The 25,842-nt window shown below is 47.1% G+C and overlaps 2 protein-coding genes across 2 annotated transcripts in view; one reads left to right on the top strand and one right to left on the bottom strand.

Annotated features, from left to right (window-relative positions):
- LOC118578929 (carcinoembryonic antigen-related cell adhesion molecule 3-like) overlaps nucleotides 1-17,502 on the bottom strand; it is a 125,394-nt gene extending 107,892 nt beyond the window's left edge. Inside the window, exon 1 of the mRNA XM_036180195.1 lies at nucleotides 17,159-17,502. Within this exon, the coding sequence (XP_036036088.1) occupies nucleotides 17,159-17,186 (28 nt within the window). The 5' untranslated portion in view covers nucleotides 17,187-17,502. The remainder of the gene's footprint in view (nucleotides 1-17,158) is intronic.
- The window catches only part of Arhgap35 (Rho GTPase activating protein 35), a 109,255-nt gene continuing 99,648 nt past the window's right edge, over nucleotides 16,236-25,842 (top strand). The window contains exon 1 of the mRNA XM_036180194.1: nucleotides 16,236-16,400. The gene's annotated coding sequence lies outside the window, so the exon portion shown is untranslated. The remainder of the gene's footprint in view (nucleotides 16,401-25,842) is intronic.

The following is a 25,842-nucleotide window of genomic DNA, read 5'->3' as shown; positions in this document are numbered from 1 at the left end:
ATCTGACCCTGAAAAAATGTTGGGCTTCTAGACATTTCTGTTTGGAAGTTTGTCTTCTTGGCACAAAATGGCCTGCTGGACAAAGAGCTGCCCTTGCCTCAACTGCTAACAGTACAAATGCTGTCCTTTCTGGACAATCAGGACACAAGGAAAAGTGACTACTGAATTCTGCCAAAACAGGGTAAGATGGTCTTTCAAAATTCTTGCTTCTGAAAATAATCTGTCAGATATTCAAGGCCTGTAGCCAAACTGAATGGCCCAAGGATGCTGAGAAACTTTAGGTGACTGTCCAGGCTACCAGCTGTCTCTGTTTATTCTGGCAAGAATTTCAGAAATGGCTTGCTTGCATTTTCTGTTTTCTCAGGTATTATTATGTTCCTTCTCAGGTCTTGGATGGAGTTGAAGACTAGAGAGTTACAGTTACAATCCTCTCGTATCTTAGCTAGAACATATTAAGTACCAGAGTTAGAACCTTCAGGATAGGACAGCTATTGGAGTAATCTCAGTAATTTGTCATTTACTTTGATCTGGATAGTTAGCATGTCTTTCTTGTTTGATATTGTTCTTGTTGGTTGTAGTTTCATTTTTGTTTATATTATTTCCCTTTGTTTTTCCTGGACAATACTTGATGATCATTTTGCTTTTTTGGAGCTGAGGATCGAACCCAGGGCCTTGCACTTGCTAGGCAAGTGCTCTACCATTGAGCTAAATTTATTTATCTATCTATATAGTGTTCTGCCTGCATGTCTGCCTGCAGGCCAGAAGAGGGCCCCAGATCTCATTACAGATGGTTGTGAGCCACCATGTGGTTGCTGGGAATTGAACTCAGGACCTTTGGAAGAACAGTCAGTGCTCTTAACCTCTGAGCCATCTCTCCAGCCCCCATAATCATTCTTATCTATATAGTTTGCATTAAAGTTTAGAGCCTTCTTATTTAGACAAAAAGAGGAAATGTAGTGGTATTTGCTCCACCCGTGACCTTGGGCTATAGGGCCCAAAGGAGGTGGTGCTTCCTGCCACTGTAAATGACTTCTTAAAAGATAAGGGAGAAGGGTCATGAGCCCCTTCTCCCCACTGCCTGCTTCCTGGTCTGATCGAACCACCAAGTGGATTTGCTCCCGGTCAGAACAGAGGACAATTTCAGTTGTTCACTCGGTTCTGTATTCATGAGTGTATTTCCTCAATTTATATCTTAATAAACCCATACTACTCATTAAATAGACTCATGTGGATTGATCTTAACATAATAAGATAAAGTAAGTCCAAAGTATTTTTTCCTAAAATGGTGGCTTGTGGAAGGAACCCTTCATAATATTTATAAAACCCAAGATTCAATAGCCAGCACCGCAGAACAAAAACACAATCACAAAGAGGGTTAAGATGGTACAGCACTTGCCCAGCATGTACCATTTTATGCATGAAGCTCTGGGTTCCATCCCCAGTGGTATGGAAGTGCAGCTTTGTAATCCCAGCACTTGGGAGGAGAAGGCAAGAGAACCAGAAGTCCAGGCTCATTGTTGGTGTAGAGGTTGGAATGAGAACGGCCCCCACGGGCTCATGTTTCAGTGCTTGGTCCCCACTTGGTAGAACTGTTGGGGAAGGATTAGGAGGTGTGGTCTTGTTGGAGGAAATGTGTCACTGGGGGTGAGCTTTGAGGTTTCCAAAGCCCATGTCATTCCCAGTTAGCTCTCTCTGTCTCAACATGTAAGCTCTCAGGTGCTGCTCTCCAGCCCCACACCTACCTGCCTGCTGCCATGCTTCCCACCATGATGATCATGGATTCACCCTCTGAAACTGTAAAGAAGCCCCCAGTTGAGCGCTTTCTTTTATAAGTTGCCTTGATAGGTATCTCTTCACATCGATGGAGAAGTAACGAGGATGCTTGGCTACATAGGGAGATAAGAGGCTAGCTTTGGGGTAGAAAGCAACCAAGAAAAAAACATCAAATAGCGTTGGTGAGATCATCAGGTAAAGGCTCTTGCCATCAACCCTGAGGACCTGAGTTCGATCCCCGGGACCTGTATTAATGGAAGGAGAGGATGGACTCCACTAAGTTGTCCTTACGAAAAACCTTCCTCATGCATGCCCTGTCATAGGTATGCAGCATGCACCCCCACACACTCCCACACCCACACAAATAAATACAATAAAAATTTTAAAGCAAACAGGAAGAATAAACAACAACACAAGTCCATCATTAGCATAGTACTGACCTCACAGGTGCAATGCCCTAGGGTTTCATCCTTAGCACCATAGCAACGAGGTAAATCATGTCAAGTCCGCAGTAGGAGACAGACAAAAGAACATCACAGAAGATGCTATTCAAATGGCACACATGAAGATGGGATGGGGGTGGGGAGGCTGTTTAGCACAGTTTGTGTATAAAAATGCTATCATGGCCGGGTGGTGGTGGCGCACGCCTGTAATCCCAGCACTCGGGAGGCAGAGGCACGTGGATCTCTGTGAGTTCGAGGCCAGCCTGGTCTACAGAGCTAGTCCAGGACAGGCTCCAAAGCTACAGAGGAACCTTGTCTCAGAAAAAAAAAAATGCTATCATGAATCTCATTACTTCCAGCTGTGATGGTTCAGGCCTGTAGTCCTGTATCTTAGGAGTCGAACTGTGAAGAGGATTCCTGTGAGTTCAACGCCAGTGTGGGCTACTGAGATCCTGTCTCAAAAATAAACAAACAAACAAATAAATAAATAAGCAAACAAACAAATAAATAAAATGAATGAAAGAAAGAAAGAAAGACAGAAAGAAAGAAAAACAGAAAACAAAACAGACAGAAAGAAAAATAGTGGGTGGGGGCAGTTCAGTGGTTAAGAGGGTGTGTTGCTCTTCCAGAGGACCAGAGTTTGGTTCCTATCACCCTGGTGGAGTGGTTCACAACTGTCTGTAACTCTAGGTTCAAGGGCTCTCAGCCTCTTCTGACCTCTGCAGGCACCTGCGCTTATGTGCACATGCAAGCACACGCATACACACACATTTTTCCCCCAAAGGAAGAAAGCTGTTCTTGGCAGAAATCCCATCATCCTGGGCAGGTCCCATCATCATCTCGGTATCCTCCACAGAAGTCTCTCCATGACCCCTTCAATCCTGCAGTTTTCATGCTATCAAAACCAGTACAACATGGGACACTCTTACACACGACCAAGTTCTGCGTCTTGCTTCAGATGCAGCCCTGGCTTCTCTGGACCACAGCCTTTGTGTGCTGACCCCGAGGAACCACTTCCCAGGAGATGTCCCTCTAGTGATGCTGGTTCCTTGTTAATCACAGCTGATTCTTAGGCTCCGGCATCAATTAGCCAGGAAATCAAAGAATAATTCAATTCCACAGATTTGAGGGGTCAGAGTTTGAGACAGGGTTGTTTTTGGGTTTTGGGTTTTGGGTTTTAAGACAGGGTTTCTCTGTGTAGTCCTGGCTGACCTGGAACTCACTCTGTAGACCAGGCTGGCCTGGACTCTCAGAGATTTGCTTGACTCTGCCTTCTAACCACTAGGTTAAAGGCGTGTGCAACCACCACCTGGCCCTAATTCCACAGATATTTATTTATTTGTTTGTTTGTTTAATTTACTGCTGGGCCATCTCTCCAGTCCCAATTCCTCAGATTCTTAATTCAAATACATCACACACAAATGTCCCTGACAGAGACTTACACACACACACACACACACACACACACACACACACACACACACCCTGTAACCTTACAAATCAAGCCACCATTGTTCCTAGCATTATCTTCCTAATTCCCACAGCAGCTCATCAAGCTCTGAGCACTGGGTGGCTTTTTCAGCCCAGAGCTTGAAAATGCCCCCTCCACCCTCACCCGTACGCCACCCCATCCTCCTGCAAAACACTCTAAGGCGTAAAACACCGCATGGTCAGGTCTACTACCGTGATACCCATCCTCTGACACCGACTGTCTTCTGTTGCCGTGATTAAAAACACGGGCTAAAAGCAAGTCGGGGAGGAAAGGTTTAATTTAGCTGACGGGTCACAGTCCACTGTTTAAAAGAGGCCAAGGAGGGACTCAAGGCTGGAACCTGGACACAGGAACTGAAACAGAGACCCTTCAAGAACATTGCCTACTGGCTTGCTTCCAGGTTCCCAGTCCTTTAGCTTTCTTACACAGACTAGTTCCCCTGCTGTCACTATCTCCCCCCCCCCTCACCCCTGAGGGTGCACTGTGGCTGGGCCCGCCTACACCAATTAGCAATCCAGATAGAGCCCTGCAGATATGGCCTCAGGTCAATCTGATAGAGGGGATTGCTCAATTGTGGTTAACAACCAAGATTAGCCATCACAGGCTCACTGGCCAGCCAGTCTAGTCTGACTACTTGGTGAGTTCCAGACCAGTCAGGGACCTTGTTATCTTGTTAACAAAACACTTGCGATTGATCTTTTTGTAGCTCTGGCTGTCCCAACACTTGTTCTGTAGACCAACCTGACTCTGCCTCCCAAGAGCTGCAATTAAAGGCATGTGCCACCCCCACACACACACTAAAGTTGACTTTGGGGACTGGAGAGATAGCTCAGTGGTTGAGAACACTGGCTCCTCTTCCAGAGAACTCCAGGGTTCCATTCCCAGTACCCCTGCTCATAATTGTCTGTTAACTCTAGTTCCAGGGGGGGGTCTGGTGCACTCTTTTGCCCCTGCCCCCAGACACAGGCATGTACAGCTGCACACACATGCAGACAAAACTCCCATATACATACAATAAAAACAAAGGGGATAAATGGCCAATATCAAGTGTTTGGGAAATCATGGAATGACAGAAATTCTTTTCCCCCATTCCTCCTTTGCTTCCCTCCTCTCCCCTTTTCTTGATAGGGTCTCATGGACCCCAGGCTAACCAGAACTCAATATGTAGTCAAGCATGGCTTTAAACTTTTGACCCTCCTGCCTGTACCAAGATTACTGGTATGGTCCACCAGGATTTCAGGCATGCTAGGCAAGTATTCTACCAAGTAATTTAGGTTCCTGTGCCTTAAAATTCTTAAATGACTTTGTAACGCTTCACTCACTAGAGTTGAGCATGGTGGGCCACGTCTGTAATCCCAGCACTAGGGAGATGAAGGTAAAAGTATCATGAGTTCAAGCCTGTCCTAGGCTTCCTTTCTTACACCCTTCTCAAAAACTGAAAACAGGGGTTGGGGATTTAGCTCAGTGGTAGAGCGCTTGCCTAGCAAGCACAAGGCCCTGGGTTCAATCCTCAGCTAAAAGAAAAAAAAAAAAAAAAAAACCCGCATGGGTCAAGTGAGACAGCTCCACACAAGCCTAGGGACCCGAGTTCAATCCCCAGAATCCTTCTCAGCAAGGTGGGAAACAAGAACTGACTCCCGAGTTACCCTCTCACATCCACATGCATGCCATGGCACCGGCCTGCATACACAGACTTCCTTAATTTGAAAGAAGTCAGTTGGAATGCCTACTTTACAGAACTTCCTTTGGAAGATGTACAAAACTCACCCTTTGAGCAGTGGATTCATTCATTCATTCATTTTTTTAAAATTGTTGTTTGTTTGTTTTGAGACTCACTACGTAAACCAGGGTAGCCTCAAACTCACAGAGATCTGCCTGCCTCTGACTCTGTGCTGGGATTAAAGGTGTGCACCACCACCATCTGGTTCATTCATTTAAAAAAATTTTTTTTCTATCATCATCTTGATACAGTACAAAATCTTATCCTAATAGTGAAATGTTTCACTGATGCTTACCCAGTGATTGAGTAAAACCAAAATTTATTATAAGCCACAGTCATCCTAGGGTCCCCCCTGCTATGTAGCCTCCCTGGATCTGTGGGTTGCAGTCTGATTGTTCTTTGCTTTATATCTACTATCCACTTATAAGTGAGTACATACCATGTCTGTTCTTCTGAGTCTGGGCTATCTCACTCAGGATGATATTTTCTAGTTCCATCCATTTGCCTGCAAATTTCATGCTGTCATTGTTTTTCTCTGTGTACATTGTGTACATGTACCACATTTTCTTAATCCATTCTTCAGTTGAATGGCATCTAGGTTGTTTCTAGATTCTGGCTATTACAAATAATGTTGCTATGAACATTGTTGAGCATGTATTTTTGTGGTATGATTCCTTGTGTATATGTCCAAGAGTGGTATGGCTGGATCTTGAGTTAGATTGATTCTCAATTTTCTGAGAACCGCCATACTGACTTCCACATTGGTTTTACAAGTTTGCATTCCTACCAACAGTGGAGGAGTGTTCCCTTTGCTCCGCATCCTCTCCAACATAGACTGTCATTAGTGTTTTTGATCATAGCCATTCTGACAGGTGTAAGGTGGTATCTCAGAGTCGTTTTGATTTGTATTTCTCTGATGACTAAGGATGTTGAGAATTTCCTTAAATGTCTTTCAGCCATTTGAGATTCTTCTTTTGAGAATTCTCTATTTAGCTCTATAGCCCATTTTTTAATTGGATTGTTCCGTATTTTGATGTCTAGTTTCTTGAGTTCTTTATATACTTTGGAGATCAGTCCTCTGTCAGATGTGGGGTTGGTGAAGGTCTTTTCCCATTCTGTAGGCTGTCTTTTTGTCTTACTGATCATGTCTTTTGCCCTGCAAAAGCTTCTCAGTTTCAGGAGATCCCATTTATTAATTGTTGTTCTCAGTGTCTGTGCTACTGGTGTTATATTTAGGAAGTGATCTCCTGTGCCAATGTGTTCAAGAGCTATTTTTCTTGTAATAACATCTTACTGAATAGTGAGAGGGCCAGGGAGCCAGACCAGAGCCATGGCAGGTTTCTAACAGCCCTGCTAGGGACCAAGCCTTAGATTTGGTTTACTAGAACTGGCCGGAGCTGAGCAAGCAGTTCTCAGGAAGACTAAAACTCAGAGGCAACCAATCAGCAGGCACCCCCCAGCCTTCTGCTGGCTCAGCAGGAGCCACTCTAGCCTTCTGCTAGCTAAAGATAGCTCTCCCTACCCTGCAGCTGGAAGGTCCCTAACCACTAAAGCCTCCCAGCAATCAGCCCCCAGACTAATCTTTCCTCCACCAATCAGCACCAGATTAATCCCTCCTCCCTGGATTTCCCCGAACTCTGCTTAAAAGGAGCTTGTGATCTCCCTTTGGGGTCACTATTTACCACCCCAACATGTTGGAAATAATAAATGCTCTTGCTGATTGCATATGTGACTGATGATCTTTCTTGGGGGCTTCTCTCGGACCCTTACAGACAGAATGAGCTGAGCTGAGCTGACTGGATTCCTCTCTCTTCTTTCAAGGATTTATTAACTGCATGAGTGTTTCGCCTTTGTGTATATTTGTGCACCACGTGCATGCCTGGCCAGAAGAGAGCATTGTATCCCCTGGAATTGGAGTTAGAAATGCATGTGAGCCATCATGTGAGAGCTGGGGATTGAACTCAGGTCCTCTGCCATGAGCAAGAAGTTCCCCAAAACTGCTGAGGCATCTCTCCAAACCCTGGCCTGAAGAATCTCCTGATGTTTGCCTCAGCCTCCTGAGTGCTAGAATTGCAGGCTTTTACTTCTATATCTGGCAAAGACTAGCTGTTACACTCTTTTAATTTTTATTTATTTATTAGTAGTAGTTCATATGGGTGTGTGCGTGTGAGTGCGTGTGCGTGTGTGCGTGTGCGTGCGTCTGTGTGTGTGTGTGCGCGCGTGTGTGTGTCTGTGTGTGTGTGTGCGTGTGTGCGTGTGTGTGTGCGCGTGTGCGTGTGTGTGCGCGTGTGTGTGCGCGTGTATGTGCGTGTGTGCGTGTGTGTGTGTGTGTGGCCTGTGTGTGCGCATGTGTGTGTGTGTGTGCGTGTGTGTGCGTGTGTGTGTGTGTGGCCTCTGTGTGTGTGCACGTGTGTGTGTGCACGCGCGTGTGTGCGCGTGCGTGCGTGTGCGTGTGTGCGTGTGTGTGGCCTGTGTGTGACTGCAAGTGAATGTGTGCTACAGAATGAGTATAGACGTTGGTGAACATCTTTTTTTTTTTAAGATTTAATTATTTATTTTATGTATATGAGCACTCTATCTGCATGTACAACTTTGTGCCAGAAGAGGGCATCAGATTTTACTATAGATGGATGTGCACCACCATGTGGTTGCTGGGAATTGAACTCAGGTCCTTTGGGAGAGCAGCCAGTGCTCTTAACCACTGAGCCATCTCTCCTGCCCAGCTGTTATACTCTTAAGTAGCGTCTGACAGTATGACCATGAGGAGAACTAATGTTCTACCCTGACACACAGTGGCCAGGCTGGACCTCACAAACCCTAAGACTCAAAAGACTGAGCTTGTGTGACACATATTTCCTGGGGAGACACAATGTACACATTTGCTCAACCCAGATAGGGATCCCACAAGAGACCAAAGTACAGTTACCATCAAAGTCCAACTTGTTGAACCGTGAATTTTATCGGGGTTACTTACAAGAGTATTCGAGGATTACTTACAGAAGCAAAAGTGTCTCAAAGACAGTGGTATCACCAAAGCCCATCCCAGCATGGGTGAGAGCTCACAAAGATGGGAGCCTGGAGCACACCTCATAGCCTGCAGGCAGCTCAACAGGTTGATTCAGTTGGTCTAAACCTCTTCCAGGCATCTCAGGTGGTTTCTGCTTCTTCCAGACAGCTGGTCTCTCTCAGAGTCTTCTTTCCTGCTCCACATGCTTACATTGGGAGGGAGTTAATCTGCTCAGTTTCAGGGACTTCCTGAAGCTATTATGAGTTGTTTACTTTCCTGCTTAAGGAGCTTGCCTTCAGGGTGGACTGTTTCAAGCTCCAAGGAAATAGTTAATACCACAGAGCTATCTGTGAAAGTACTTACAGGGGATTCCATTGTTAGTGGTAACTGGAGGGCCAGCTTCCCATCACCACCAGTGTGGTGATATTTTGTTTGTGCTTTAACAAATACATTTTGCCTGAAGATCAGAGTGTGGATCTAGCCCTAGAGGCCAGACAGTGGTGGCACACACCTTTAATGCCAGCACTTGGGATCTTGTGCCTTTGATCCCAGTCCTTGGGAGGAGGAAACAGGAAGTGGTATGGCTGGGTGGAGAGAGGAATTACTAAGGCAGGGTGGAGTCAGGAACTGGATCCCCTTCAGGTAAAGGTAAGAAGTCTCTCTAGTGGCTGGCTCCTTTGCTGATCTTTCAGCATTTGCACTGATATCTGGCTCCAGGTTTTTATTATTAAGACCAATTAGGATTTGTGCTACAGACCAGCATATGCAAAAAAAAAAAAAAAAAAAAAAATCCACGAAGGCAACTAGAGCTTAGGAAAAATTCTTATCTATCTGAAAGCTAGACTTTTTCTATCTGAGGTGAAAAAATAAGGAAACACACATGCTGTGCTTTCTAATGGCAACTTTCTCTTTTACTTCAATGTTAAAAAATCATTCACTGAAAATCTGTCTCCACACAGCTACATCTCTTAACATACATACATCTCAGAATGTCTTTCTGAAAATCTTTGTTGCTTTCTCTCCTGCCTAGTTACCCATTCTCTTTTCTCAGCTCCTTCTGCACACACACACACACACACACACACACACACACACACACACACTCACTACCCTCTCACAGCCAAACTCTGGACAATTATATGTTACATTTTCAGGGTCCAATCCATTCTCATAACACATGCTAAGTCACACAGTTTCTCTCAGGCTAGGTAGGTCACGTTGACCGGCCAGTGAGTAATGCTTGGCCAAGCACATAGCCTGAGTGGTTAGCGTTCCCAGACAGAAAATTACATTGAAATTCAGGACTAGCAATAAACAATTAGGTGGCTGAACCTTGAGACCAGCAGTACAATACATGCAGTTAATTACTGTAGGGGGGTTATGTCTCAATGTAAACAGTCTGACCTTGATTTAGCAATAAACACTTGTTCTTGTGTATTTTCTGCAGGGGCAGCTTAGTCTATTTTGAATTTGTTCTGAAGTCTAAAACTAGCTGTCTTTGTGACCGAGACTACTCTTACTTCCTATATCAGTTATGAAAAATATTCTAATATTATTAGAATTATACAACTTAAGCAGAAATCATCTTCCTGACCATCCACAGCAGTATGTATACCCAAAGATGGAAAACACACTACCAACGGGCTGCAGAAAGAACCCCACAACTGTTCTTTTTAGGGAGGCATAGTGGTGGCATATGAGACAATTACAGATGGGAGCAATCGGCCAATAGCAGTCAGTAACTCTACAGCGTTGTCAGGTGGGGCTCCCCATCAGGTGGGTCTGCTGGGTCGATCTGTTAAATATTAATTGTCACCTGCTGAATACTCCCACAGCCCCTGGTAAAGCCATTGCAACCAGCAGCTCTCGGCACATTTATAGGCAGTGCTGTGGTGGTAAGGATGAAAATGGCCTCCATAAGCCCATAGGGAGTGGCACTATTAGGAGGTGTGGCCTTGTTGGAGGAAGCGTGTCACTGAGGGTGGGTGGGCTTCAAGGTTTCAGAAGCTCAAGCCAGGGCCCAGTGTTGCTCTCTCTTCCTCTTGCCTTCAGATCCAGATGTAGAGCTCTCAGTTACTTCTCCAGACCATGCCTGCCTGCATGCCACCATGCTTCCAGCCATGACAATGGAATAAACCTCCGGTGTATAAGCTAGCCCCAATGAAATGTTTCCTTATGTCGGGAGGTGGTGGTGCACACCTTTAATCCCAGCACTCGGGAGGCAGAGGCAGGCGGATCTCAGAGTTCAAGGCCAGCCTGGTCTACAGAGTGAGTTCCAGGGAAGCCCAGGCTACACAAAGACCCCTCTCTCAAAAAAACAAAACAAAAAAGGTTTTCCTTGGTTGCCATGTGTCATGGTGTCTCTTCACAACAACACAACCCTAACTAAGACATTACTAAAACAGGCAAAAGGAATCCACAGTAATGGAAGTCATGACTAACAGCAGTTCCCATTGGCTGTGGAGAGGAAGAAGTGAAGGAGGCATTATTAGAGGCATCTGAGAGATGACCTAACATGGTTCCTTTATTTATAGACTGGTCACAAAGAAGTATTCCCTGAGCAGGTTGGATATGCACTCCTGAAATCCCACTACTTAGAGTTGAAGGCAGAAGGATAGGAAGTTCAAGGCCCGTGTTGGCTACATAGCAAATCTGAGGTAGCTTTTGCTACAGAATACCCTGCCTCAAACAAAGTAAAGCCTGATGGCACGCGCTCCGCATCTTCAGAGGAGGGAGGCAGGAAGATTGAAAATTCAAGCTTGTAAGGACTATAGACAGGGCAGCTTGGACAACTTGGTGAGATCCTGCTTCGAAATAAAAGGTAAAAGAAGCCGGAAGACGGCCGGGCGGTGGTGGCACACGCCTTTAATCCCAGCACCCACAGAGGCAGGTGGAGCTTTGTGAGTTCGATGCCAGCCTGGTCTACAGAGTGAGATCCAGGAAAGGCGCAAAGCTACATAGATAAACCCTGTCTCGGGGGAAAAAAAAAAGGAACCTGAAGATGTAGCTCACTAGTAGAGAGCTTGCCTTTGCCATCCCACTACCAAAAAGCAAATGGCCTCAAAACCAACAAGGTATGAACTGTGCCTTACTCAAATTTACGTTACTTAAATTTATTCCATCTCCCTTCCTCCTCACTCTTGCTTTCTGAGGCAGGGTTTCGCTATGTTTCCCATGCTGCCTTTGCATAGCCCAGGCTAGCCTATATAATTCACTTCACCAATCAATTTGGCGTCAACTTTTCCAATCCTCCAGCCTCTCCCCTTTAAATTCTGGGATTATGCCATGCACGACTAATTTTACAAACTTATAGAAATAGGTTCATCGTGCAACCTTCCATCAAATGTCTGGCGCACTGTACACTACATGTCTTGAGTCATTCTGCGGTGACAGCCAGCATCCCCGCTTCTCATTCCTTCTACGTGATTGGCTGCCTTTCCGCCCAATGGCAGAAGATTTCATCATTTGCCGTATTCTCCCGCAGCTTTAGAGAGATGCGGTTTTCTTTGCTCTGCTAGTAGGCGGCGCTGTAGGATCATTGACTTCTTGCTCATGCTCGGCCCTAGTCGCTACCCTCTCTTTAATTGTCGGAATGGAGACTGAATATGTCCCATCATCGCTAATTTCTCTGAAAACTTCGGTGTGTATTTTTTTTTTTCCTCCCTTGCGTATCCATCTCTGTGATACGCGTCCAGACCTGAAGCCCTGTTTGGTCCCTCGCTCTTTGGTTGACGTGACCTCCAGCTATTTGGGCCTGCAGGGCCATGCTTGGGAAATCTTGATAGAGAGCCAAGCCGGCAGCCCGCTCTTCTCTCTGTCAGCTAATTGTTTAGTCGGATGTTTGTTTATCCTGGAGTGGAGGGGAGCTGGGTTCGCGGGGGTGGCTGCCCCCGGGGAAGCCTGCTTCCTGTCGTTGGCTTACTCAGCTACGATTCTCCTTCTTAAGCACTGGAAAGAATTACAGAGCTGGGAAACCCTGCCCAAAGGTACCTTCACCCAACAACAACAACAAAACACTTCCTGAGCTCCTCCCTTTTGCTTCGACCTACTAGAGACTTTGATGGTGATTGTGAGCCTGCTGTTATGCGATAGGAAAGAATAATTAAGAGACAGAAAAGACCCAGGGTGGTCCAGGGGCTTTAGGATCCTAGAGGGACCACCTGACCCAGCCTGGGGGGGGGGGCATCTGAAAATGGAAGGGAGCAGACAAGGACTTTGTCTTTTTTAATGACAGTGAGATTGAATGCCCACTATCCTTTTGTTTAACATTCAATTAATTATTCATTAACATTTACTTATATATATTTTTGGTTGAGCCAGGGTCTCACATAGACTGTGCTGGTCTGGAACTCACAGTGTAGCCAAAGTTGACCTTGAGCTTTTGATTCTCCTGCCTATACCTCCAAAGGGCTGTGATTATAGGTGTGTGCCATCACACCGGGGTTATGTGATGCTGGTGACTGAACCCAGGACATGCTAGGCGGGCAATCTGGCAGCTGAACTGCACCCTTTGCCCAGTATATACATTTATTACAGACCCAGGATCAGGCCACATCTGTTAGGCCATTCTGAGGAAGTGGCTTCAACTTGGGACTTGAAGAAAAGGTGACAAATTCCAAAAAGGAGAAAACACAAGTTGAGAGCGAGACGCTGTCTGTTTACATAACTCACAAGACGGGGGAGGGGGGGGTGAGGTGGGGGGGGAGGACTTTTATTTATTGAATGAGTGGTTTGCCTGAATGTATACCTGTGCACCACATTCGTGCTCAGTGCCAGTGGAGGCTAGAAGAGGGCATCGGAACCCCAGAACACCTTACATATGGTGCTGAGAATCGAACTCAGGTCCTCTGGAAGAGCATCCAGTGATCTTAACCACTGTGCCATCTCTCCAGTCCAGCAAGGGTGTCATAAAGATAGTTTTCTGAACTCTGGATTGTGGTAAGTGCATGCACTCATGTGAGAAATAGGATTTGTTTGTTTCCTATCCCAGGTAGGTAGTCCAACAAGGGCCCATGTTTCCTGAAATTTCCCCTTTTCCCTCTAACCAGTTGATTAGCCAATCCTGTCAGATTGAGTTCCCATCAATGGGATAAGACAAAGTCACCTCCATCAGGAATAAAAGACTGAATCTATGTGTGCTCAAGAACTGGGTTTGGGTTTGGCACAAGCGCGTGAGCGCGCACACACACACAAATGCACGCACGCACGCGCGCGCGCGCACACACTCACTTTGTAGAGATTTATTTTTAATTGCATAGGTGTTTTGCTTGCGTATATCTCTGCAGTTCCTGGGGAGGCCAGAAGAGGGCATCAGTTTCCCTGGACTGGAGTTTCAGGCAGTCGTGAAGCGCTCCCAGTGGTCTTCATCTCTGGTCCATCTTGACACCTCCCTGCAAGCATCGCTTTTGCAAAATTAATAATGATGATGATGGTAATAATAAATTTCCTTGCTTAGTTATTTTTGCTTTATTCTTGTGTTCCTTTGTGCAGTGCCAACATCATTCTTTTCCATCACTCACGAGGCAGAGGCAGTGGGATGCCACACACTCAATTTCAGTCTAAGATACACAGTAAATTCTGGGGCAGTCAGGGATACCTAGTGAGAAAAATTTCAATGGAAATTATCTTTATTTTTATTTACTTTGAGACATTCTTTACTGAGAATGGAACGCAGAACCTTGTGTATGCAAGCAAGCATTCTACAAATGAGTTCTATTCTCAAGCCCAGGTAATGATTATTTTTTATTTTTAATTATGTGTCTATATGAGTATCTGTGCACCTGAGTGCAGGTGCCCAGGGAGGCTACAGCTTCGGGTTCCTCTGGAGCTGGAGTTACATGTTCTAATGAACTGCCTGATGTGGGTGCTGGAAACTGAAGTTGGGTCCATCTGCAAGGGAAGAACCCACTCTTAACTGATCTCTCCAGCCCACACCACCAGAACCCGCCCTCCTAACTTAAAACTTTGAGAGGCTTCCTTTGCTTCATTGCTCAAATTTTAAAATTTGAGCACGTGTAGTTTTATTTAGCAACACGTACTGAGTTCTTAGTATGTGGAAGTCATTCCCCGACGCCAGCCACTCCCCTATACATTTAAAGACACCATAGTTCTCCCCTAACTCCCATGGTGCTTCTGATGTTTTAGTTAGCCAAGAAGGAGCTATAAATACCTGTCTTGACTCTGAAGAGATCACATTCACATTACTCTCACTAGTCTAATATATTCATAGTCGTTTTATTATTGTTGTGGTTGATGCCTTGCTGAGAGTAATTCATCAACTATTACAGATGTTAGTGTATAGGGGGAAGCTCCCCACGTTTCACAGGATTCTAGTGGTTTGAGGAATCATGGCCACAGGGACTATTACAACTCATTAATTCTCCCCGCGACCCTTTGAGTTGGGGACTATTATCCCACTTGACAGAAGACTGGAAAGAAGGGCAATGTTGAATTGGAAACACGTGCTTCCTTCATGCATTGCACACACACAGTTGGGGCGCCGGGAAGGCCTGTCTTTCACAATCCACCCTTCCGGAGGGCTCCCAGAGGAATAGAGGTTAGAGGGGAGCCCTTTCTCCACATCAGCATTTCCCTTGAAAGCACCCAAAGTGACATATGGTTTGCCGTCATTTGCCCGATGCTGATCTGGAGGCCAGGGTTGCAATGCAAGGCCTGCCCTCTGCCCGGAACCAAAGCACTGGGTGGAATCACCAGTAAGTAACCTGTATCAACGCGCCAGGCTCACAGGTTTTTTTCTTCAGCGCCCGGGAAAGAGCACGTGCCCTCTGTCCCCGCCCACTCTTCCGGGCCGGCCAACTGCGAGGCCCGGATTGGGCTGCCGAGGACCACGCCCCCTCCCCCTGGCCAATCAGCTCCCTCGCAGGGTACGCTCCCTCCTTCACAGCCCCGCCTCGCCACCCCACGTTACGTCCACCCTTCTCTCCACTCCCCCCCCCCCCCCCGCCCCCCCGCCCGCCCACCTCCGTTATCCCGAGGCTGCTGCTGGACGAGGCGAACCCAACCTCCTCCTGCCTCCCATTGGATGCTGAGGTCCCGCGCGAGCGGGATGGAGCCCTAGGTCCCCGCCCTCAGGAGCCGGGCCATGCCTCTCAGAGCTGGCTTTCTCCCGAAGCCGGCGCGGGGCGGTGTGTGCGTGGGGAGGGGCGGCCGGGAGCGCGCGACGCCGTGCGCGCCCCTTGCGGGCCCTCCCTCTGGCCGCTTCGCAGGCTGCAGCGCCGTCCCCGCGCACGCGCACGCGCACGCGCACGCGCGCGCGGCCCACCCCACGCCCTCCTGTGCCGGTCCGCGGGTGTCCTCGCGCTGTGAATCTCGCGCCGCCGCTGCTGCTGGGCTCCCGGCGTTTCCCTCGGGCGCGCACGCGCACTGGCGCCCTTCGTGCCCGCGCGTGTTCGTCCTCCCGGGCCCCTGTCCGCGGCGCGCGTGTCCCTGTCGGGCCGTTATCCACCGCCCACCCCACCCCACCCCCGGCCCGCCCCCGCCCCCGCCCCCGCCCCCGCGCCGCTGGCACCTCACACACGCACGCGCACTAGCCAGAGGGTCTCCGCGGGGCGCGCGCACGGCCGCGGCGGAGGCCGCAGGAAGGAGGTGCCGCCGCCGCCGCCGCCGCCGCCATTGCGCGGGAGGGAGGGAGCGAGCGAGCGAGCGAGGCTGGTCCGCCCTCCCCCTGGTTCCCGCCCCTCCCCCTTCCCCTCCCCGCCCCCCGCCCCGAGGGAGAGCCGCGGCGCGGCGGGAGGAGGAGGAGGAGGAGGAGGAGGAGGAGGTGGAGGAGGCGGAGGAGGGAGCCCGCGAGGGAGGGTCCGCCCGGCCCCCCGCCGCCGGAGCCGCCGCCGCCGCCGCTACAGCCGCCTCAGGAACGAGTCGCCAGGGGAACATGGCGCCGGGCCCGCCGTTGCTGCGGCCGGGATCGCGGAGGCCGGGACCGCGCTGAGGGCGCCCCCGAGGCTGGTAAGTGCGGCGGAGCTGGCGGAGGGGAATGTGGGGACGGGCGAGGCGCCGGGCGCCGCCCCGCTGCGGGATCCGAGGGTGGGGGGAAAGGCGGGGACCGCGGGGCCCGGAGCCCGCGAACAATGGAGGAGCCGGAGGGGGAGGGGAGGGAGCGCCCCCCCAGCGCCCCGCGGTCCCCGCGTCCCAGCCGCTGCATGCCCGGGCCCGGCCCGCGCGGCTCGCCTTGCCCTTCCTATTCGCCACTGTCCCCGCAGCCCTGCAATCCCGGCGTCTGCCTCCACACGCCCCACCGCGACCCGATGGGGGATCGCGGTGTCTCTCAGCCTCCACTCGAGATACCCGACTCCCAATTCTGAGCCGTCTCCTTCCCCACTCCCACCCCCCCAGACATACCCTTCGCTGCCTCCTGGAGTCGGCTGTGCCCCTGGGGCGACCTACCTCCTCATTGACCCCTCTGTGTCCCTTCTGGCTCCCACTTTGGACATCCATGGCCCTCTTACCTTATCTGTTTTCTGTTAACATCACTTTTGGGGTGAGGTCACCGTCTTCCTTCTTTGGCCTATCTACTGTTGTTATTCTTGACTTAGAACCTCTTGCATCCCCAGGAGCTGTCCCTTTAGGACCTGCGGTTTCACCTCCGTGGAGATCCGTGCTAGACCTCTGTTGGTAGAGGCACTGCTGCCCTCCGGTCTTTGCTTTGGACATAATTCCTCCTTCCCCTTGGGCCCAACTGCCCCACATTTCTGCCCCGGCCGTACCACGGAATCTGCTGCACCTTCTCGGCATGCCCCTAGGCTTCTCCAACCGTTCACGGATTTAGATACTCTGTGCTTGCTGGCTTCCTTCCCATCTCAGTGCTTGCTCCCGATTGCCATTCAGACCCTGTCTGCTTTTCCAGACCCTTCTGCCTGCCAGCTCTGCCCCTTGCCGGAGCTCCGATCTTGCACGCACACCCTTCAGTGCCTGGCTTTCCGCCTCTTCGTTTACCCCCTTTTCTGTCCTTCGGGGTGTCTCATTTCTGCCGTTCCCTTTAGCAGACCTCTGCCCTTAACCCTGACTCCATCCTAATTGTGCCCTCTCTCTGCTTCTCTGTTTTCTTTGACTGCCCCTTTCCCACCGCTCCTCTGCTCTGCTCCATTCATTTGCCCCCCCTCCCCCTTAGCCTGTCTGCAGTAGGTTACTCTCCACCTAGGACTTGCTGCCTATGGCTTCCTGCTCCTGGTGTGTCTCTGCACCTCAGATGGCTCTGACCCTTCATCCCTTTCCCATTCTGCATTTCCTGGGCTCGCCTTTTTTCCTCTCGTTCTCTGTAGTAGGTGCCCCCTTCCCACAGCTCCCTTTTGGAGCTGTCCATTTGCATATTTTGGACCCATTTTTAACTTTACTATTGCCGTCCCTGTCAAAGTGATCATCTCTAAAATGATCTGCTTATGTCCCACCTTTGGCCCCTCTCAGGTCTAACCCCCCTCCCCCATTCAGCCTTTCACCGGATGACTTTTTGTTCATTCGCTGTCCCTATTTTGCTCTGACTCTTACCTCCTTTTAAGCCCTCTTCCTCAGTTCTAACCTGAAGGGGTCTTATTAATCATTCCTTTCTTATTATTCCCATCCCCCTTTCTTGGCACCTCCAAGATCTTGAATAGATGCTCATTTTCTCTCCATGCCCCTCTCCCGTTCCTTTCCTCTGACTTCTTGCCTACCTCCCTTGTGGCTTTCCGCCTTTTCTTCATGGCCTGTCAGGCTCCCTTTCTAACATTTAATATCACACCTGCTTCTTGGGGCTCCTTATCTATTGCCAACAGGTTCCCCATGGAGGATATCCCCCTTTAGGTCTGTTTTTACCTGTTACGCATCTCTCAGCATTTGCCAAGGTAGGCTGGGACCAGGTTCTCTAGGCACTGATCCAGAGAATTGCAGATTCTCTGTGGAGCCCAGAGTGTTTCAGATTTTATCCCCAAAGTTCTGAGATCTGCTGCAGAGGTAGGGAGGGGTAGATAGGGTTGCAACTCTCTGCAGTTTGGAAGCTTCTTCCCATTTCTCTGATTGGTACCAAGGTTAGTGATGGTGGGTAGGCCTCATCCATTGCCCCATCTGCCCTCTGAGCCTCACAGCCTTGTGTCCTTGGGAAGGGGACTACTGCAGCTGCTCACAGCTCTTGAGTCTTCTCACTTCCCTCCGTGCCTCTGCAGTTGTAGACACTCCACTAGACCTCTGCCACCTCTGCACCAGCACCGCTGGGCACTGTTCAGGAGTATGCTGCTTTTTCTTTTTCTTTTTTTTCCCAGCTGAAAAGTTGTTTTACTCTAGGCCAGGGAAATGTTCTCAAGTTCTGCAGGTCCCCGGGGGTGTTGTGGCCACACTTGGTGTTTACTGCTCTGGTCCTCCCTCAGAAGCAGCCTTCTGCCTTCCCTCCTGGCCTTTGGTTAATGCCATGACCTTGAGGGTGGGGCTAGACCCAGTGGGTTTCTTCTTCCTTTTTCACCTCTGCTCCCTGGAAGGGTCCAGCTTCCTGGTCTTCAAAATGGTGAGAGCCTGGGTGTGGAAAGCACTTTGTGGTTGTGGTTGTGGTTGTTGTTGAAAGAAAGTGCCAAGTGTCACTCAGATCTCTGCCCTCTGTTCTTGCCGGCACTCTCAGCCACAGGAGCCCAGATTGGTGTTACTGTTACTGGGCTCTTGAGGAACCAGGAGCAGGAACCAGTGAGAGAATCTGATATCCCTCAGGCATTATGAAGGACCTGGTTGGGTAGAGTTGGAGAGGGTTGCCAAGAACTAGCTGATGAAAAAGGATTTGGACATACTTGAGGTCTGTGAGCTGTGCCTTTCCTGTGTTCAAGTTCCCCAATGATTTTTCTGGTGGGATTTAGAAAATTCATTCAGAGGTAGGTGTCTTTCATTAAAAAAAAAAAAGCCATTTGACCACATTCTTCTTTAACTTGGTAGGGAGTACCTTTGGTGTGTTGTAGGTATATTTATGTTATTTAAGTCAGTCTAAATCAAGTCTGTTTTGTTGTTTTTGTTCCCCTCCCTGTGGCTTAGGGCAGTTGCATATTAAAACAGCTCTCCAGCTGTGGAGGCACACTTACTGGAAGGACTTTCTTTCTTAACTGAGCCCTGATCAGATTGTTTATTTCAGCACCTGCTTAGAAATAGTTCTGTGTGAACACATTTGAAATAAAAAACCTTCACTGTCATCTACAGAATTAGACCATTGACTCATCCAGTGTTGGAGCATTTAGGGGCTGCATAATAGGTCTGTGTGGCTCTTCTAACATTTTAGGACTGTAGGGTTTGGGTTTTTTTGTTTTGTTTTTTGTTTTATCTTCTCAGTTGTGTACTGTGGTTGGAAGCCGGTGTCCTGCCCATTGCTAGGCTCGTCCTGCCCCTGACAGAACTGCAGGATTTTAAGCTCTGACAAGGAGAGTCTGGGGAGTTTGATGCTGTGTGGCGCTTCGGTCTGTTTCCAGCCATGCATCTTTGGCCTCGTGTCACAATTACTCTCCTGAATTTATTTTAGACTTTGTATTCTCCACGTCAGTATTTTAATACTTAGTTGTCTTATTTTTCATTCCTCGTCATGTGGAGGCGACACCTAATTAAGAATAGGAACAACTGTGTGTGCAGCACCACTACAGTGTGTGTTTCCAGAGTTTTCCTAACACTGACAGCCTAAAGAGTTCTGTGTAAAGCGGAGTCCACATTAATGGAAGAGGAGGGACAGAAAGAACAAAGAGCCGCTTTTCCTCCTAAACTGAGAACTAATGTTCCAAAACCTGTCAGGTTTCTCTCATGGTTGTGGAGACTCCAATACTGGAATTGACATTTGCTTTCGTGATGGAATTAGGTGCTACAGAAATGTGAGGTGGTAGCCTTGGCCTTCTGGAACGGCTCCTGTGCCAGTGGGGGTGGGGTGTGAAGTAAGACCGCAGCAGATGACTTTTAAATGTCCTAGCATGTCTTCAAGGGCTCTTAACCCTGTCTAGATTTCTAGAACTAGTCTTTTCTTAGCTCCTCCCCCCCCCTTTGTAAAACTAACCTTTCTTTGTACTTATGTCTCCTCTCTCTTGCCCATCACCTCCTTTTTTAATTGGCCTGATGCTGCCCCAGGACAAATAACAAGTCAGAGACCGTCATTGCTCTTCGTACCACATAGATGGTGCCAGTATCTGGCTGGAATAGGGACTTTTGGAAAAGGACAGTTTGGGAAGGGTGTAAGGTTACACAGCTGATGGAGAGCCGTAGCCTCATGGCTGTGTATGTGGTCTATCTTCCCGAGATGATAGAGCAGATCGGATCATCACAGCTGGAGGTGGCCAATGTAGTCGGGATTGCTTTTCCAGCCTTGGTCTGAGGCAGTCTCCTGAAAGGTGTTGGACTTCTTGCAATCTCCTAGGACTGTTGTCATTTGCCACCTGGCAATCTAAATAGTGTCTTTATTTATTTATGTATATTTTTATTTATGTGAGACGGGCTCTCACATAGCCCAGACAGGCCTCTATCTAGATATGTAGCTGAGGGTAGCTTTCAAGTCATCCTTTTGCCTCTCTCGGAGAATCTTGGATTGCAGATATGCACTACCACATCTGCTGTAATCTATCCAGTCTGTGTGGCATTTGATTAGTCATTTGCTTCGCTTACTTACATTTTCTGTCTTTCATAAACCCCAAGATTCTTTGCCTGTAGAGGGATGGCAGAAATGCCATCGTGGGTCCTGGAGTTTGGTAGAACCTAGTTGAAAATCAGTACCCTGTTTGCAGGTGGGCAAAAGAAAGGTTTGCCTGAGGTGATGATGTAGGCTTCTGCCATATTAGAAGATGATTGGACACAAGAGCAGGAGCCTGCCTTCTGTCTAGGCTTTGTCCTAATGAATTAGGGCTGGGGACAGCTTGCTTCTCCACTGGGCTGGACACCACTGTCTGAAGTCTGAAGTCCAGCCCTGATGTAGACTCCATTCAGCAGAACATGCTGCTAGAAGAGCTGGGGCTGGGGCTTGGAGCCCCCTTTTGCCCTTGTTATGTCCTAAAACAGAATTGAGATGGGGCTTTTCTTGGGCTTGGAGGAGATTGAACAGGATACTTTTTTTTTTTCAGTAGAAAATAAACACTGCCACTTTCTCAGCCATTCACATGGAAATTAGTTTATAACGTGGGGGGATGGGCTCTCCAGATTGTGTTAGCTGCATAACTCAGCTTACACCTCTTTTATAAAATGGTAGGGAATTTCTCAAGCTGAGTCATTGTTGACCTAGACTCTCAAATAGCAATGGTCTGAATAGCACTTGAATTGCTGGTATTAAGAAATACAAACAAATCATTGGTGTTCATCTTCCCAAAAGTTTATTTCTATTAAACTTTTGATACAACACTTTTGATAAAACACTTAAGAATTTATCTATAAAGAAGTCTTAAAAATAAATGGGCAGCTGTCAATCTTGACTTTTCATTTATGGGCATCTCTGATATTGAGGAACACCACTGAGCTTAGTGGAGAACTGTGCACTTTCAGCCACAAAGCATCATTACAGAAATGTACTATTCATTTTTGCTGGAACTAGCCAACTTGCCTCAATCCTTGACCTTCCCTTGTGATTATGGACTCTGTGTTATGGACTCTGCGGCAGTTGTGACTTGTGCATCTCTTGTAGTGTCTTCCTTAATCTTTGTTCTCCTCGGGCCTTCTCCTGACTTGGAATATACCCTTTTCCTGGTCACTGTAGTGAGTTGGTGATTGAAATTGAGCCATTGAGAGAAAGCTTCCCATGCTGTAAAAACATGTTGGCAAAGCCAAGCACAGTTGCGTACATTATGGTCCCAGTGCTTGAGAGGGGAGGATCAGATGTTCAGAGCAATCCTCAACTACTTAATGAGTTTAAGGCCAGCCTGAGCTACATGAGATCCTATCTCTAAAACACCCAAAAAGCCAAACCAGCTGAAAAAATGTTAAAAAAAAAAAAAGCCCTCCCATTCTGACCCTTTGAACTTACTAGCTGTGTGGTTAGGGCAGATTGTTTGTCCTTCTTGTGGAGAGAAGGGATTTTTATCAGATGGCTCCTACTCTGCACGATTGTCTAGCCAGCTAGACAAAAATGACAAGTTTGAGAATTTTATTTTTGTTCCAGACTCAAATCCAGGTATCACAAAATTAGGTAAAATTAAGTTAGTCTAACAGAAAGAAGCTACAAATGTTTGGCCAAGTATTGTCTGCTTAACTCATTAATTTTTGATTTTTCAAGACAGAATTTCTCTGTGTAACAGTCCTGGCTGTCCTGGAATTCACTTTGTAGACCAGGCTGGATCAAGAGATCCACCTGCCTCTGCCTCCCAAGTGCTGGGATTAAAGGTGTGCACCACCACCATTACCGGCTTAACTCTGTATTTTCTTTTAACTCTATTTTCTTGGGAGACCAAAAGATATTTAAGTACCTCTTGAGTGAGTCTTTTTGGTGCTGGGGAGGAACTGTTGGGCATGCGCTCCACCACTGACTTTTAAGGCCAAGATTTTCCTCTTTTGAGAACATTCTTTAGGCAACTAGAAATGTACAGATAGAATACTGCCACAATTTGTCAATTTACAATTAAAAATAAAAATGAGGAGAAAGGTATGTAGCTCATTGGTAGTCTTGGTCTAGCATGCACAAAGTCCTGGGGTCCATTTCTAGCACAGCAGTCAACTAATAGAAAAACATTAAAAGGACATAGGAATGCAGATATGTGGAGAGAAAAACACTACTCCTTATTTCTTGTTTGTTCCATTGCTGACTATAATTATCACATGTGTTCATTTATTTGTGTGTATTAGTGTGTGTGTGTGTGTGTGTGTGTGTGTGTGTGTGTGTTTATGTGTGTGTTTATGTGTGGTCAGAGGACCAGTTATGAGAGTCAGTTCTCTCTACCATGTGGGACCTGGTGGAGATCGAACTCAGTCAAACTCAGGTTGTCATACTTGGTGGCAAGTACCTTCATCCACTTGGCCATTTTGCTAACCCAGCTCACTGTAATTACTTTGTAACTTTTGAGTTGCAATTGGTAAACAATGTTGGAGTGAGAGTATATTAGCCAGCTATAGCTAATGCATAGCTTTCCTAAGTACAGAAGATTTAAGAATACATTCTTTTGGAGGACCTGGGTTTATTATCTGCACCCACATGATGGCACATAACCATCTGTAACTCAAGTTCCAGGGGTCAGGTGCCCTCTTTTGGCCTCCGTGGACACCAGACACACATGGTGCACAAACATACATGCAGGCAAAACTCCCATACACATAAAATGGAGATGAAGGAAAAAAATACATTGTATTGAACCTTTTCCTATCTGTGTTTAAATGAAAGGCCAAGATCATGGATTTATCTCTTGCAACCTGTATTAGGCATGAGACAAAAGGAAATGGTCACTGTTAATTGCCACAGGTAATTAAAAAGGGCTCTTTGTTCAGTAACAAATTGATTGTGTACAAATGAAAGTCAGTGCTGCATTAAAACAAGATTATTGGAGTTTTGAAATCTATGTCTTGAGCAGAATGGCTCACAGCAAGAGGACCCTGGGTGGGGTGGGTTCTGCTGCAGGAGAGTGCTGCTAGTCCCTCCCCTCTCAGAGGGAGCTGGGGACTCTGATGTGTCTTTAGTGTTGCTGGGCTCTAGGAAATGTCTCCCTCTGATTGGTCAGTTGAATGCAGATACAACTTTTATGGAAAATGAAAAAGGAAGGCAGGTTTCTGACTGTTGGAGGAGTGGGCCCCAGCTATAGTCATGTGCCCGGAATTAAGCCACAGAGACTGAAAAATGGCAGTGGTAACTTTTAGACCTGTGATATATTGACAAAGAATACTCTCTTATGCACAGACCTTTGTAAGTTAGCTTTATTATTATTGACTTCTTTGGGTAGTGGGTTTGAGATAGGATCTCATGTTGTGTCCCAGGCTACACTGAAACTGATGACAATCTCTGCCTCTACCTCCTAAGTGTGGGATTACAGTAGGCTTGTTCCACACAATCAGCATACTTTCCTTTTTTTTTCTTTTTCTTTTTTTTTTTTTAATTTTTCAGGGAACGGGAACACACACACACACACACACACACACACACACACACACACACACACACAAGTATGTAGATCAGAGACTGTTCCAGTATGTGGGTCCTAGGGATCAAACTCAAGTCATCAGGTTTGGTGGCAAGTACCTTTACCTTCTGAGCCATATGGCCAACCCCTTTTCTTTGTATTTCTTAATTCATTAGAAACTTTGAGAGTCTGTATATAAGGTACTTCCATCCTGGCTGTGTGTGTGTATATATATTATACAACATGGCTCTGCGTGATGATGGAGCATACCTTTAATCCCAATACTCCAGCCTGGTCTACAGAGCTAGTTCCAGGACAGCCAGGGCTACACAGAGAAATCCTGTCTCAAAAAACCAAAAAAAAATACATACATGGGCTGGTTGAGAGCATGGTGGGACTGATACTCAAGTGTTGTTAGCAAACACTTTAACTTTTTTTTTTCTTTTTTCTTTTTTCTTTTTTTTTTAAAGGCAGGATCCCACTTGCTATGTAGACCAGGCAGCCTTGAACTCATAGACTTGCCTGTCTCTTGCCACCCTAGTCCTAGGATTAAAGGCATTTGCTACTAAGCCTTGTGACTTTTTTTATAAGTAGCTCTGGCTGCCCTGGAAATCACTCTGCGTGTATCTGTGTGTGTCAGTGTCTCACTGTAGTCCAGGCTGGCCTGAAACATACTTTTATAGACTTTGGTGGCCTTGAGCTCACAGACACCCTTCTGCCTTGGTCCCCTGAATGCTGAGATTTAAAGGTATGTGTCACCATGCCCATCTACTTAGGTACAATTTTAAGAGTTTTACAATCATGGATATATATTTACCTGTTTGATTTATAAATAATTTTGAGGCAAGGATTTCACGACATAGCTCTGGACTTGTCTCCCACTCCAAAAGTACCTTACCTCGACCTCCTAAATTCTGGGCTTACAAGCATGCATCACCACACTGGACTATTTACTGTATCAGTGTACCTTAAAAGACAGATATGCAAACCTAGGTCCTATAGGAACACATTGACTATAGTGATATTTATAAATTTAAAACAAGAAAATCTAAATGCTTTAGCCTTAGGGAAATTATTACTTAAGGAAAAGTCTGAAGTCATTTAAAAAGTATGTTTTTTGAAGAATACTTGACATGGGAAAGTACACATACAATTAAGTGTTAGGGGGCTGGAGAACCAGGATATAGAACTATTTAAAACATATATGGGAAAGCGTGAAAGGAAGAACATGCTGAAGTGTTATTTGAGTTATCTTTGTTGTAGAATTTGGGCTTTATTTTATATGTATGAGTGTTTTGCCTGCATATATGTCTGTGCACTACATGCATGCATGATGCCTAAGGAGGTCAGAAGAGGGCACTGGATCTGGAACTGGAGTTTCAGAT

The sequence above is a fragment of the Onychomys torridus genome, chromosome 1 (genome assembly GCF_903995425.1).
Source record: "Onychomys torridus chromosome 1, mOncTor1.1, whole genome shotgun sequence".
In the NCBI taxonomy this organism is placed as follows: domain Eukaryota; kingdom Metazoa; phylum Chordata; class Mammalia; order Rodentia; family Cricetidae; genus Onychomys; species Onychomys torridus.
The sequence above is the reverse complement of the archived record's forward strand: the minus strand, read 5'-3'. Positions and strand labels throughout refer to the sequence as shown.